Source organism: Acipenser ruthenus, chromosome 3, assembly GCF_902713425.1.
Source record: "Acipenser ruthenus chromosome 3, fAciRut3.2 maternal haplotype, whole genome shotgun sequence".
In the NCBI taxonomy this organism is placed as follows: Eukaryota; Metazoa; Chordata; class Actinopteri; order Acipenseriformes; family Acipenseridae; genus Acipenser; species Acipenser ruthenus.
This window is the reverse complement of record NC_081191.1, coordinates 9,555,571-9,568,493: the sequence shown is the minus strand read 5'-3', so window position 1 is coordinate 9,568,493 and position 12,923 is coordinate 9,555,571. Positions and strand designations below refer to the sequence as shown.

At 42.0% G+C, this 12,923-nt stretch overlaps 1 protein-coding gene across 2 annotated transcripts in view; it reads left to right on the top strand.

The window, feature by feature from the left end:
* Nucleotides 1-12,923, top strand: part of LOC117435549 (scinderin) — a 45,646-nt gene that overhangs the window by 25,984 nt on the left and 6,739 nt on the right. For both annotated transcript variants that reach the window (XR_009311536.1, XM_034058827.3), the window contains exons 9-15: nucleotides 1,174-1,295; nucleotides 3,646-3,736; nucleotides 5,800-5,970; nucleotides 6,360-6,534; nucleotides 7,294-7,415; nucleotides 7,719-7,796; nucleotides 12,770-12,830. Coding sequence is in view for 1 of the 2 variants with exons in the window: in XM_034058827.3 (XP_033914718.1) it covers nucleotides 1,174-1,295; nucleotides 3,646-3,736; nucleotides 5,800-5,970; nucleotides 6,360-6,534; nucleotides 7,294-7,415; nucleotides 7,719-7,796; nucleotides 12,770-12,830 (820 nt within the window). In the remaining variant the exon portion in view is untranslated. The remainder of the gene's footprint in view (nucleotides 1-1,173; nucleotides 1,296-3,645; nucleotides 3,737-5,799; nucleotides 5,971-6,359; nucleotides 6,535-7,293; nucleotides 7,416-7,718; nucleotides 7,797-12,769; nucleotides 12,831-12,923) is intronic.

The window sequence follows — 12,923 nt, the reverse complement described above, 5'->3', positions numbered from 1 at the left end:
GATCAGTACAGTATATATGTTGATTACAACATTCTGTATTTATGGGCTCCCGAGTGGCGCATCCAGTAAAGGCGCTCCATGTGGAGTGCAGGATGTGCCCTATAGTCTGGACGTCGCAAGTTCAAGTTCCGGCTATTCCTTTGCCGACCGAGGACGGGCGCTTCCACCGGGTGGCGCTCAATTGCCCGAGTGCCGTCCGGGGGGAGGGAGGGTTAGGTCGGCCAGGGTGTCCTCAGCTCACCACGCCGGGCGCTGTGGGCTTGTCTGTAAACTGCCCGAGAGCTGCGTTGTCCTCCAACGCTGTAGGTGTTGGGTGGCTGCATGGTGAGTCCGCAGTGTGAAAAAAAATGGTCGGCTGACGGCACACGCTTTGGAGGACAGCGTGTGTTTGTCTTCGCCCTCCCGAGTCAGCGCAGGGGTGGTAGCGGTGAGCTGAGCCTAAAAATAATTGGCCATTCCAAATTGGGAGAAAATAATAATAATAAAAAAAAATGGCAACGACTACATTATAAAAAAAAAAATTCTGTATTTATTTTTTATTTTTGGAGATGTACAGTAGAATAAGCCTTAAGCAATTTGTATTTTGCTTTTTACTATATATAAATAATATATAGCAGATTTTACACAACAAAAGACTTTCCACCAATCTGTCATCTGTTAGCATATTGTATGGATGTTTTTGACATGTAGGAATAAAGGTGTTTTTTAATGGCTATACTGTGTGGTTGTGGTAATACATTGTGATGTAGTGGCACTAAAAGAAGTATTCACACCATACATACTGTATATAATTTCACATATACTTTAAACTGTTTTTGACAGAGAAACCCGCAGACATAACCACACACACAAAAAACGCACACACACAGTCTACTCAAATATCAGTACCTTTGTTAGTTTTTGAAGGAAAGACCATATTCATTTTCATTTTATTGTGTAGTTTGTTTTTGGCATATCCTTAGTAAGCTTATCTAATCAAGCACAGTGTATTTAAGTCTTGCCCAGAAGCTGTACAAACACCTTTTGGTGTCACTATAATAGAATGTTCTTCTTTATGTGACTGAGTCTTACTCTTATACTCCCAGACTGTTTCTCATGGAACAGTAGCCAATAAACATGTTCCTCTAGTACTAACAGTGACATCATTGAATATCTTTATATTTCTATGTATAGATATGGCGTGTTGAAAGCACTGGTAGGACCCCTGTTGACCCAAGTACATATGGCCAGTTCTATGGAGGGGATTGCTACATCATCCTGTATACTTATAAAAATGGCCAGATCATCTACACCTGGTAGGTTTACTTCTTTAAGCTCCTGTTTTTAATGTAATGTACTGCATGTGATTTAAAGGACTACAGAGATTGTTTTTACATGTACTTCTGTTTTAAACCTGAAGACTAAAACTGTGATTTTTAAAAGGGTTGAGTTTCTAAGCTTATTTGTGACTATAAAATATCTAAATAGCTTGGAGCAGCTTACTGTAGTTTGAACATCTGGAACTATTACCACCGAACAACAAAAATGCTGCCAGAGGCAGAATGGAAAAATGTAGCTGCCATAAGATGACTGCATCATCACAAATATATTTATATTTATATATATATTTACAAAAGGTAGAGCATTCCTTTTTAAATACTTTTTTTTAATTAAGTCAACTTTAATAGACCATTAGTGTGAGGTATAGGAGAACATATAAGATGTTTATAAAGTCAATAAATGTTAAACATACTATTTAAAAATGAAAGATGACTAAAACGGGGATATGATAAGACTCCCATTGCATAGTAGTTTGATCCATTCCTGGTCTAATAAGACACAACTGAGCTTGATACCTATACACTGGCTAATTAAGTTCATAGAAAAACCTGGAATAGGTGAAATTGCTATGCAATAGGAGTCTTATTACCATCCCTGCTAAAAGGTTATGTACTGTACAAGTATCAGCCAGAACAACATTGTTATTTTAACAGGAAGGATATTATGCAAAAATCGTTCACAATCAGGGTTAAAATAAGTGTTCAAGCACGTCTCTTTAATACTGTAGCAAAAGCAAACAAATTATATGTATCTATCTATCTATCTATCTATATATATATATATATATATATATATATATATATATATATATATATATATATACAGGGGTGTAGTGCTGGGGGGTCGCGGGGGAGCGCCGCCCCCCCACTTCTCTTGGGCAGGGAGAGCACCGCTTCCGTTCTTCACGTGTATAATATTGAACAGTTTTGTGAATAATGTAGAGGTGAAGGCAACCTGTATTAACGCTGTGCTAAGTGTCAGCATTTTACAATTAGATGTAATAATTGGAACAGTTCTTATTTTTAGACCCATATATAAGACATTACGTAGATAATATAAGCTAAACATTTATTTAAAAGATACAACTCATTCGTAACAAACAAATAAAGGGTACCTGTGGCCTTACACATCTTTTTTTGCAAACGGATGCACTTCTGTTTCAAAACCCCAGTCTCATTCGCTGTTAAGTGACTGCAATAGGACAGTGAGACGAGCTGATTCTGGACCAAACCATTCAATATAGAAGAAGAGGGAGTGGGGGAGTGTTACGCATAGGATTAATAATAATAATAATAATAATAATAATAATAATAATGACAGCGTTTTAATCATGTGTGTATTAGTGTATGAAACTGGTTGTGAAAATATGTACATGTTTTTGTTTATTTATTTATTTTTAATATAAATAATACCTCAATAACCGATTGTCTGAATTTGTAATCAATTGGTACACTTAGTCCTTTCAAATACTGTAACTACTAGTGATAAACTGCGGTTGTGGTGAGTGTATGTGAAAACGGGGACTGCAGGCTGTGTGGTAGGGTTCAGAGCGGGGGTGTAAATAACAGTGGCCCCTCACTTCTAAATATAGCACTACACCACTGTTATATATATATATATATATATATATATATATATATATATATATAGGATGTAGTATGTGCAATAATTTTTGCATCTCAAATGATTTACCGTGCTGTATTGTAATATTTCTTTGCCATGTTTTCATTATGCTTCACTAAAGCTTGGTTTGTATTTACCATGTGTAAAAGGGTATGGGTATTCCTGTGAGAGAGTCAGAGTCAGAGGCATTGCAGATGACATGCCAGCACAGGTGTCCAGGTTTTATTGCTGTTGCAATATTAGGCGCCACCACAGAGCTACCAACAATGGTATCACTCTGGGTCACGTTGTTCCTTCAGTAGGGCTGTAGCTTGCACAAAGTGTTTGACAACATATACAAACAAAAATGCAAAACACACTGTTAAAAGAACTGAGGACTGGTTCAGCCTTGCGCTACTTCCCCTACACGGGGAGGTTCTAAACCCTCTCCCTGATGAATTATCCCCAAAAATATACTAAATATACTAAACTTCATTTACACAAAACAAACTCTGTGGTATACCAGACTATCTTGGGAACCACTTGTCATGTTGTGATGTATTAATTCCACATTCTGTAGATGTAAAATGTACGGTATCACAGACACCTGTTTCTACAGGTATATCATTTCCTGAGGATGTACTTCTAATTTTCTGTAATAGTGTTCAATTAAGAGATTAAGTCTGTTTCTGTGTTAACTCTGAGCATACATCCATTCCGCAGGCAAGGTTCCAGTGCAACTAGAGATGAACTCACTGCGTCAGCATTCATGACAGTTCAGCTTGATCGGTCCCTTGGTGGCCATGCAGTTCAGGTAGGATTCTGTGTTGTGAATCCTTGAAGCAAGCTTATTTCTTTTCAGTGCCTAATAAAGGTTGGAAAAATAGCAGAAAGGCAAGCGATGTTCAAGAGTTCATTTCACTTGTACATTCCCTCCAGTAGCTGTCAATGTTCTACTATTTATTTCATAATTAATCAGCTATAAGAATTGTATTGGTCCTTCACTTTGGTATTGCATGCCACTGAAATAACTATTTTTCCTGGCCACATATTTGTAAATCTTATAGCAAAACAAATTTGTGGACACTTAAAGGAGAGTGATTAACATGCATGCATCATCAGAAACCACATTAATGACATCACATACATTTCTGTGACATCCAGAGACACAAACAAAATGTTTTCACCATTGACGAACACATTGACCATTCATCTAATTTTAACCTTTTAGGGTTCAAGCTATTTCTGCCTGTTTTTTAATGTTGTTAGATTTGTGCCTATAACTCTTTAACTATAAGGTACATGTCATACATGAAATTAATGTGTACAAACTAGGCTTCCATAAAAAAAAGCAAAATAGTCTGACTCACCCTGTTCAGTACAGATAACAAAAAACACAGAAAACACACCCCATTTAAAACCCAGCTCAAATCCGACAGTGTACAATGAAACTTCAACATGTAGAGAACATGTAAAAAGGTCTTGAACAAATTAGATAATAAATAAAGGAATTATGGTCATATATGCAAAAGGGACCAAAAGCAACCAAAAAATTGAACAATTGAAAAATTTGCAAAATTAAAACAAAAAGAAAAAAAAAATCACATTTAAATTATTCATGCCAGGGACCCTGATCATGTGGTGCAAGATGGAGCTATTGACTGTGGTAGGTCCTTGTGCCTTCGATGTCGCCATTTCTCTTTTTTTGTAAAGATTTTGTCTGAAAATGTTTGTTTACTGCACCAAGGTATCTTTCATAGTCATAGAGTGCAGGAGTAACGTTGCAAAACACTTGCGTTAACGGTTTTCTAGTGCCAGGCCAGGCTACAATCGCAGAAATACACGAATAAAAATCACAAGTCTGCTCTTTCGAACCGTGCCATGTAAGCAGGTAGGATTTTGAAAATGGAGCGGACCCTAAACTTGGGATCTTCTTGACTTGGAAGTGTCCAGTCCTTTTGCTGCCTTGAAAATCTCTTTTGACAAATAATACAATACTGAAAAATACCGTAAATCTGTTTCAAACTATTTTCTGACATCGACAGCCTTTTATTTTGAGAGCAGATCGAAAGCAAAGTAATGATGCTATTATATAAATACATAATTATTTCTAGCACTGTTACTCCCAAGATTCAATACCACAAAATGCACTGTTGTTTTAAAAGAACATAAACACCGTCATCTGTTAAACTGATGTGTGAATTGCAAGATATAAAGTTCCACAACATTTTCTTAGGAAATATAATGCTCCTTTTTATATGCACAGTATTCTATTTGAACAGCTTATCTATATTGCATGAGTTTGTAGCAGAATATTTACCAATTCTAAAACAAATACATTTCTACTGCAAATAGAATAGAAGATGCACATTCTCAACTCCTTTGTGAAAAGCACGCTCTGGTTGATAAAGCTGCAATGCTGACACCTGCAGCATGTGTATACTCATAACGTACACTGGTAATTATAGACATTATTTTGCATTGCCTTATATAGTTGCCACCAATACCCAGGTCTCTAGAATAGATTAAGCTGCAACGATAACAAATGGGCAATGACTGTGATGCACGGAATAGAGTGCACCACCTGGAGAAAGCATTCGTCAAAAATCCTGCTTTTAACCATACACTAGATTGGAAGCAGACTGCAAGGATTGTTCAGTGTAACCAGAAATATGTATTTTTAAAGATTACATTGTAGTACCCTTTTAATGTTTGTTTTTCTAAAATGATCCTCCTTAAAATTCCTTTTTTTATACGTACTGCATCACATGTAATTCACACTAATAAAGAGTGAGTAAACCTCATCGCCATTGCTTGGAAACCAGGGCTTCAACTAAAAAGTTAATTGGATTGCTTTCTGTTGATTTGTTGTTAAAGGTCAGAGTGTCACAAGGCAAGGAGCCACCGCATTTGCTAAGTTTGTTCCAAGGCAAACCTCTCATTGTTTACAAAAATGGAACATCAAGAAAAGAGGGACAGACCCCTGCACCCCCCACTCGCCTTTTTCAAGTGCGAAGAAACCTAGAAACCATCACTCGAATTTCAGAGGTAAAGACGGCGTGGTAAAAGGTGCTTTTATTTGTTTTGTTTACTTCTCTTCAACGTCACTGTAACAATTCATGAAGAACAACTGCATACTTGAGGCATGTTGCATTGGAGTTGAATCACATAAACAGCTTGTTTCTAAAGTTAAATAACTCCATATTAGTGCTAAAAAGTGTGTGGAACTGGACACATATGTTTAATATGTCTTTAAAGCATGTTTAACAACATCACTATGTGATTCAATTACAAGACCTGAACTCAAACATGCGAGTTTAGCCAAAACATACAACAGCAGCAGGCAGTTTTTTCTGGCTTCATCAACCCTAAAGGTCCAAACTGGGCTTTTCTTATTCACTCTTTGGTAAAAGGCTTGTGCGTTTTGTTGTTGCTAGGTTGATTTGGATGCTAAATCTCTGAACTCAAATGATGCCTATGTTCTAAAACTCAAAAACACTGGATATATCTGGGTAGGCAAGGGGGCAAGTGGAGAGGAGGAGAAAGGAGCAAACTACTTGACTGAAGTCCTGCACTTCAAAGCAAACAGGATTGTGGAAGGAGAAGAACCAGGTTTGTTCAAATGTCTTTAGGCAATGCCATCTATGACAATATTTGACATAGGCTGTGACAGAACTAAATCAAATATCTACTAAATGCAAATATATATATATATATTTTTTTTGTCAATGTTCCCACCCCTGCTGCAGTTTACATATAAATCTCCCAGTGCAAATACATATGTACTTTCACTTTTAACTTTCACGTTCTTGTGGGAGATTTGGTATTTCCACTTTCAAGTAGTTATTTTTAATGTTATTTTTAATTAAGCTTTATCTTATTTATATTTATTAGCACAATTGTATTTTTTGGTCTTTATTAATCTCTTAATTTCCTTGTAAAGTCCACAGTTATTGACTATTTATGAGCTTTATGATACGCTGGGTAATCAAACTCAGCATTCCAGCATAGCTCAATTCATCTTATCAATAAACTACAAACCAGTTTGTACAAGGAAGTAATATCCTGTGTAACAAAACAGTTCACAAAAGCACCCTCCAATGCCATCTCTAAACAGAAAAATCACCCTTTCCTATAGGAAATCATACAGCATGTTTAAAACATGATTTAAGTTTAGGGGATAATAATGGACATTTAACACCAGTTGGTGTGTATCTCCCATGACCTGTACAGTAACACATGAGCTACTATCTTGGAGGATATTGCACCCCTTTAAAGGAATTGTATAAACCACCACTACAGAGAATTAGAATGAGCATCAGCACACTAAGAAAGATCAGACCATGTATTATTTTCTTCTCTTTTTTGCAGCTGTTTTTTGGGATGCCCTGGGTGGAAAGAAAGATTACCAAACTTCAGTTCTGCTAGAAAGCAAAACTATGGAACATCCCCCACGCTTGTATGCCTGCTCCAATAAGACTGGCAGATTTATCGTGAGTAATGCTGGCACTAGGCCTGTCTACCGATCCTGATTCACAGCTCCAGGGCTTTTATATTTACTGGAACACCCTCCAATATGTTATAAATCCACAGAAAGTTCCTTGCTCAGCTCAAATTCCTTGTATAGTTTATTTTTTTGTTTGTTTGTTTTTGCACATTGTGATGCATACATATGCCGGACTGGAAATTTTAATACTATTAACCACTACTGAAAATGAAGTAACAATATTAAATATTCTGAAATTATGCCATGTATGTCAATTTCTTATGTCCAACATGTTTTCAATTGTGTACAGATTGAAGAGATACCTGGAGAATTCACACAGGATGATTTAGCTGAAGATGATGTTATGTTGTTGGATGTTTGGGATCAGGTACAATTTATAAATCTCATATGAGAAATTAACCTCTGTTAAGGGTACATGAGGACCTTTTAATTTTATTGTGTTACATGTTCCCATGTGTTGCTACAACTGTTTATGTAAGGTGTGTGTATTGTGTTCATTTTTTTTTTACATTTTGACCAATTTTTTAAACTTTTAAATTGCATTCCCTGCCTCAAGATGGCTTCTCATGTACCCGCATGGACCTGTCAGAACTACATTTCACATCATCCTCCTGCTCACTGGTAAATCCATCTCAGTTACATATGTGAGCAGGAGGATGATGGGAAATGTAGTTCTGAGAGGTCCATGCAGGTACATGGGAAGCCATCTTGAGGCAGGGAATGCAATTTAAAAGTTTAAGTGGTCAAAATGTAAAAAAAAAAAAAACATTGACACACCTTACGTAAACAGTTGTAGCAACACATGGGAACATGTAACACAATAAAATAAAAAGTACCTATTATGTACCCTTTAAGTGTTAGTCAAAATTCAAGTACTTATCTTGTGTCACCCCCTGCAAAGAACAGATGACACAACTCAACAATTAAAAACAGCATTTATGTTTAAAAGCAGTTACTGAATACCATATTTTTGTGATTTATAATAAAATATGTTCCCTTTCAATTCAAAGACGACCAACAACAATACTTTTGGGATATGCCTGCCACAGGTCAGGTATTACTGAGCATTTTATATCAGAGCTGCCGATAGGCCCCTCTGGGGAGTGGCGTCCTCGGTCCCGCCTACCGAGGAAATAAGCAGTCGCTCCGCGGAAATCACGTTCTCTTTTGCTTCTCACAATCAGGTAGGTAAGGTAGGTATACTAACCTATCCAGATGCTGTGATTGCGTCTGTGTGAAAGAGCTCTTACTATGAGTTTTCTGGTAGTTCCCCTGCAATTTAATGCTGGAAGTCAGCTTGCCACTTCCCTGGAATCAGAAACTCTACTTCTGAAGACTGAGCTATGAATGCTGCGCAACTGCACTCCCTTTAAAAAAATCTTTCTTTTCAACAGCCTACAGAGCCTCGGCGCCTCTGTGCTTTGGTGCCCCAGTGCCTCGGTGCCTCGCCACCCTCTGTGCTTAAACGATCCCCGCATCGGTACCCTCGGTGCTTCAGTGCCTCAGAGCCTCTGTGCCTTGGTGCGTCGGCACCCTCGGTGCCCCAGAGCCTCAGTGCTTCGGCACCCTCGGTGCTTAGACACTACTTGCATCGGTGCCCTCTGTGACTCAGAGCCACAGTGTTTCAGCGCCCTCGGTGCCCCAGAGCCTCTATGCTTCGGAACACTCGGTGCTTGGACACTCCATGCTTCGGTGCCCTCGTTACCTCGGGGCCTCAGTGCATTGGTGCTTAGGCACCCTTAGTGCTCAGACTTCCGTGCATCGGTGCTTAGCCCCGGCACGTCAAGATGTCGAAATCTCACCCTTACACGTCCTGCGGAGGGATGCTTCCCCGACAGGACAAACACCTCCTCTATGTCAGCTGCCTGGGTATGCAGCACGCCTCCTCTGCCTTAGGGGATGAGATGTTCTGCACAATCTGCGCAGCATCCCAGCCACTGACCCTGTGCAGGAGGCTTGCAGAGTTCACTGGTGTGGCTTCCTCAGCCAGCTCAGCTGAGCCCTCTGCAGCGTTGGGATTCCCATCCTCCCCCCTCCTCCATCTGCCTTCGAGCCCTTCACAGAGCATACCCTACACACAGGCTCCAGCCCATCGAGCTCGCAGACGCTCAAAGTCTCCTTCAAGGAGCAGTAAGTGGGCGAGACACTCGAGGCAGGCAAAGGACTTCTCCGAACTGAAGAGCCAGATGGCTCAGGTTCTGGAGTACCTGGTCAGACAGCGGGCTGTTCCCTCTCCCCCGACCCCAGCTCCGCCTCCTGCACCTGCCCCGGAACTGGTACTACCCCTCCCTCAAGCTCAGTTTGGGCACTTATGGAATGAACCTCCAAGTTCCTCCAGGTTCCCTGGAAGGCAGCGCCTGAACAGCGCCGCTCTGTTTTCAGAACGGCACAGGATTTAACCCTCCAGTCCTTTCCGGTGTTTCTGGATTTTCTGGAGGAGGTACTGTCTTCTTGGCACTGACCGGTGGATTCTACCATTGCAGCCCTGATGCGAGCCCCTCCGGTAGGAGGTTTGTCTAAGGACCCTGCATGCCCTATCAGCCAATGCTGGCCCACCTTAAGAAGGCATATGCAGCTGAAGTGCAAGTAACACACCTGGCCAACAGGGCAGGTCTCCTCACGGCGTACATGGATGGCATTTTGCAATTGGCGCCCCTCCTTGAACCAGTAGCTTCAGAGCTGTGCTTGGTCTCAGGCACGCTACTGCAAATATCAGGCTTCCAAGGGCAAGCCCTGGGCCGAAACCTGGCAGGTCTTATAGTGTTGCGCAGACAGCTTTGGCTGTCCCAGGCAAGGGTCCCAGATATGGACAAGTCTGCCTTGCTGGACATGCCTACCTCCCCTGGCCATACATTCAGGCCAGCAGGTGGCCGCGATGCTCCCTTCCCGTGCTCCGGTGCGTTCCGGATGGTTCCAATCCCCACTGCCCTGCGTGGCGACCTGAGGTATCGCCTTCAGGGTTCTGCAGCAGTTAATATCTGGGGCCACCCACAAGGACGGGGAAACGCCGGACGTGGGGCCCCAGCGCAACAGCGTCTCGGAAGGCAGTTCCAACGCCGCCCTAGGCAGCCTCCAAGGCGGGCTCCACGCCAGCTCCAGCAGGGTCACAACACCAGCTGCAATGCTGGTGCACTTGCACCTCAGACTCGGGTGCACGCCACCATACACACCGGTTACACACTGCAGTTCCACGCGGGCCCTCCTCCCTTTCGAGGGATCACAGTTACATCCATGAACAACCCTCTCCAGGTCTTGGCCCTCAGGCAAGAAGTAATTACTTCTCAAACAAGCCATTCGCCTGTCAGAACACACCTCTCAAGGTGGGGTTCTACTCGAGGTACTTTCATGTGCCAAAAAGGATGGTCGCCTTTGCCCCATCATAGACCTGAGACACCTCAACGAGTTCTTGAGGGAGAGGAGGTTCCAGATGGTCACACATCGCCACATCCTCCAGTCTGTCCGGTCGGGCGACTGGTTTACCACTGTGGACTTAAAGGACGCATATTTTCATGTCCCTATTCGTCCCGTGCACAGGCCCCGTTTGAGCCTATTCCATAGAGTTGAAATATCTCTATGAAGACAGCCTTTTTGCTAGCCATCACCTCCGCTAAGCGGGTTAGTGAGCTACAGGCTCTGTCAGTGCACAGTGCCTGTATGTGTGTTTGGGATGATGGAAACAGGGTATCATTACGCTTGAATCCTGCTTTCCTGCCTAAGATGGTTACAGCTTTCCACTTAAACCAATCGGTGGAATTAGAGGCCATCCCACTCCATCCCACTCCTTTTTCTTCGGAGGATCAGAGATTGCCCGGTTCGGGCATTGACAGGTTATGTGGATAGGTAGAGAGCGCTGTGTCAGTCTAACTAGCTGTTTGTCTGTCATGGTGAAAGGACCCTGGGTCAAGCTCTCTCAAAGCAGCAAATGTCCCACTGGATTGTGGACACAGTCTCGACTGCATATACCAGTACCGGTCTACCTCCACCTGGGAGGGTGGCCGTGCACTCTACCAGAGGAGTGGCTACGTCATGGGCCCTCTTTAAAGGAGCTTCATTTTTTATTTTTTTTTTTTAAATAATTTAGTCGTTGCCAATTAGTTTTTATTATTTTCTCCCCAATTTGAAATGCCCAATTATTTTTTAGACTCAGCTCACCGCTACCACCCCTGCGCTGACTCGGGAGGGGCGAAGATGAACACACGCTGTCCTCCGAAGCGTGTGCCGTCAGCCGCCCGCTTCTTTACACACTGCGAACTCACCGTGCAGCTGCCTCAGAGCTACAGCGTCGGAGGACAACGCAGCTCTGGGCAGCTTACAGGCAAGCCCGCAGACGCCCAGCCAGACTACAGGGGTCGCTGCTGCGCGGTGAGCCGAGGACACCCTGGCCGACCTAACCCTCCCTCCCTCCCCCCAGGCGACGCTCGGCCAATTGAGCGCTGCCCCCTGGGAGCTCCCGTCCACGGTCGGCTGTGGAATAGCCTGGACTCGAACCGGCGACGTTCTCTAGCGAGTGCTTTTACTGGATGCGCCACTCGGGAGCCCTAAAGGAGCTTCATTGACGCAAAATATGCGTCCTTTAAGTCACATCACTCGCATTTGCGGGTTCAATGCAAAAGAAAACGTGATCTCTGCGGAGTGACTACTTATTCCCTCGGTAGGCGGGACCGAGGATGTCACTCCCCGGAGGGGCCTATCAGCAGCTGTGACATAAAATGCTCAGTAAATACCTAACCTGTGGCAGGCATATCCCAAAAGTATGGTTGTTGGTCGTCTTCTCTTTCAGGGAACCGGGGTTACATCTGTAACCTAACATTCTGTGCAGTATGTCTCTTATTAAACTAACAATCATTTTGCACCGTTTGAGCAGCTTTGCTTTGCAGTTCTCTTACCCAGATTGCACAGTGTAATAGCATAGGTCTCTATAATGCTCTATACTCTAACTGGCCAACCACAAAAATTGAGTATGTAAGTAAAAAATAGTAAAATCTAGTCTGCAGTGTTTACAAATTGATGTGATCATGTCAACTGCTATGTGGTCGGCTAGACCTACCTGTATACAGTATAGGAGGTAAGAGTTATGTGCAACTATTCTGCAACAATTATGAAAAAAGCAGTATGATGTCATAAGACTTCACAAGGTGGCATGGTAGTGGGTGCCCATGCAACATATGGGTCATGGATCGAGCCTGCAGATGTGTACAATGTATTATGACGAGCAACCAACATGCTACAGTGGCAAGCAATTACAAAAACCCTAAAGTGGTCCTGCCAACAATTAAAGCTGCTCTTCTTTTTTTTATTTTTTTGCCCATTTGTAATGAAAGCACTTTTATATTTTTGAAGGTCTTCATTTGGATTGGCAAAGATGCAAATGAAGTTGAGAAAACAGAATCTGTTAAATCAGGTATGAAAAGTCACTTTTTTTTTTACGTCAAAACTGTATTACCACTTTTTTTTGTTGTTTTGTTTTTAGTGTTAAGTGACATTCCAGCTTGTC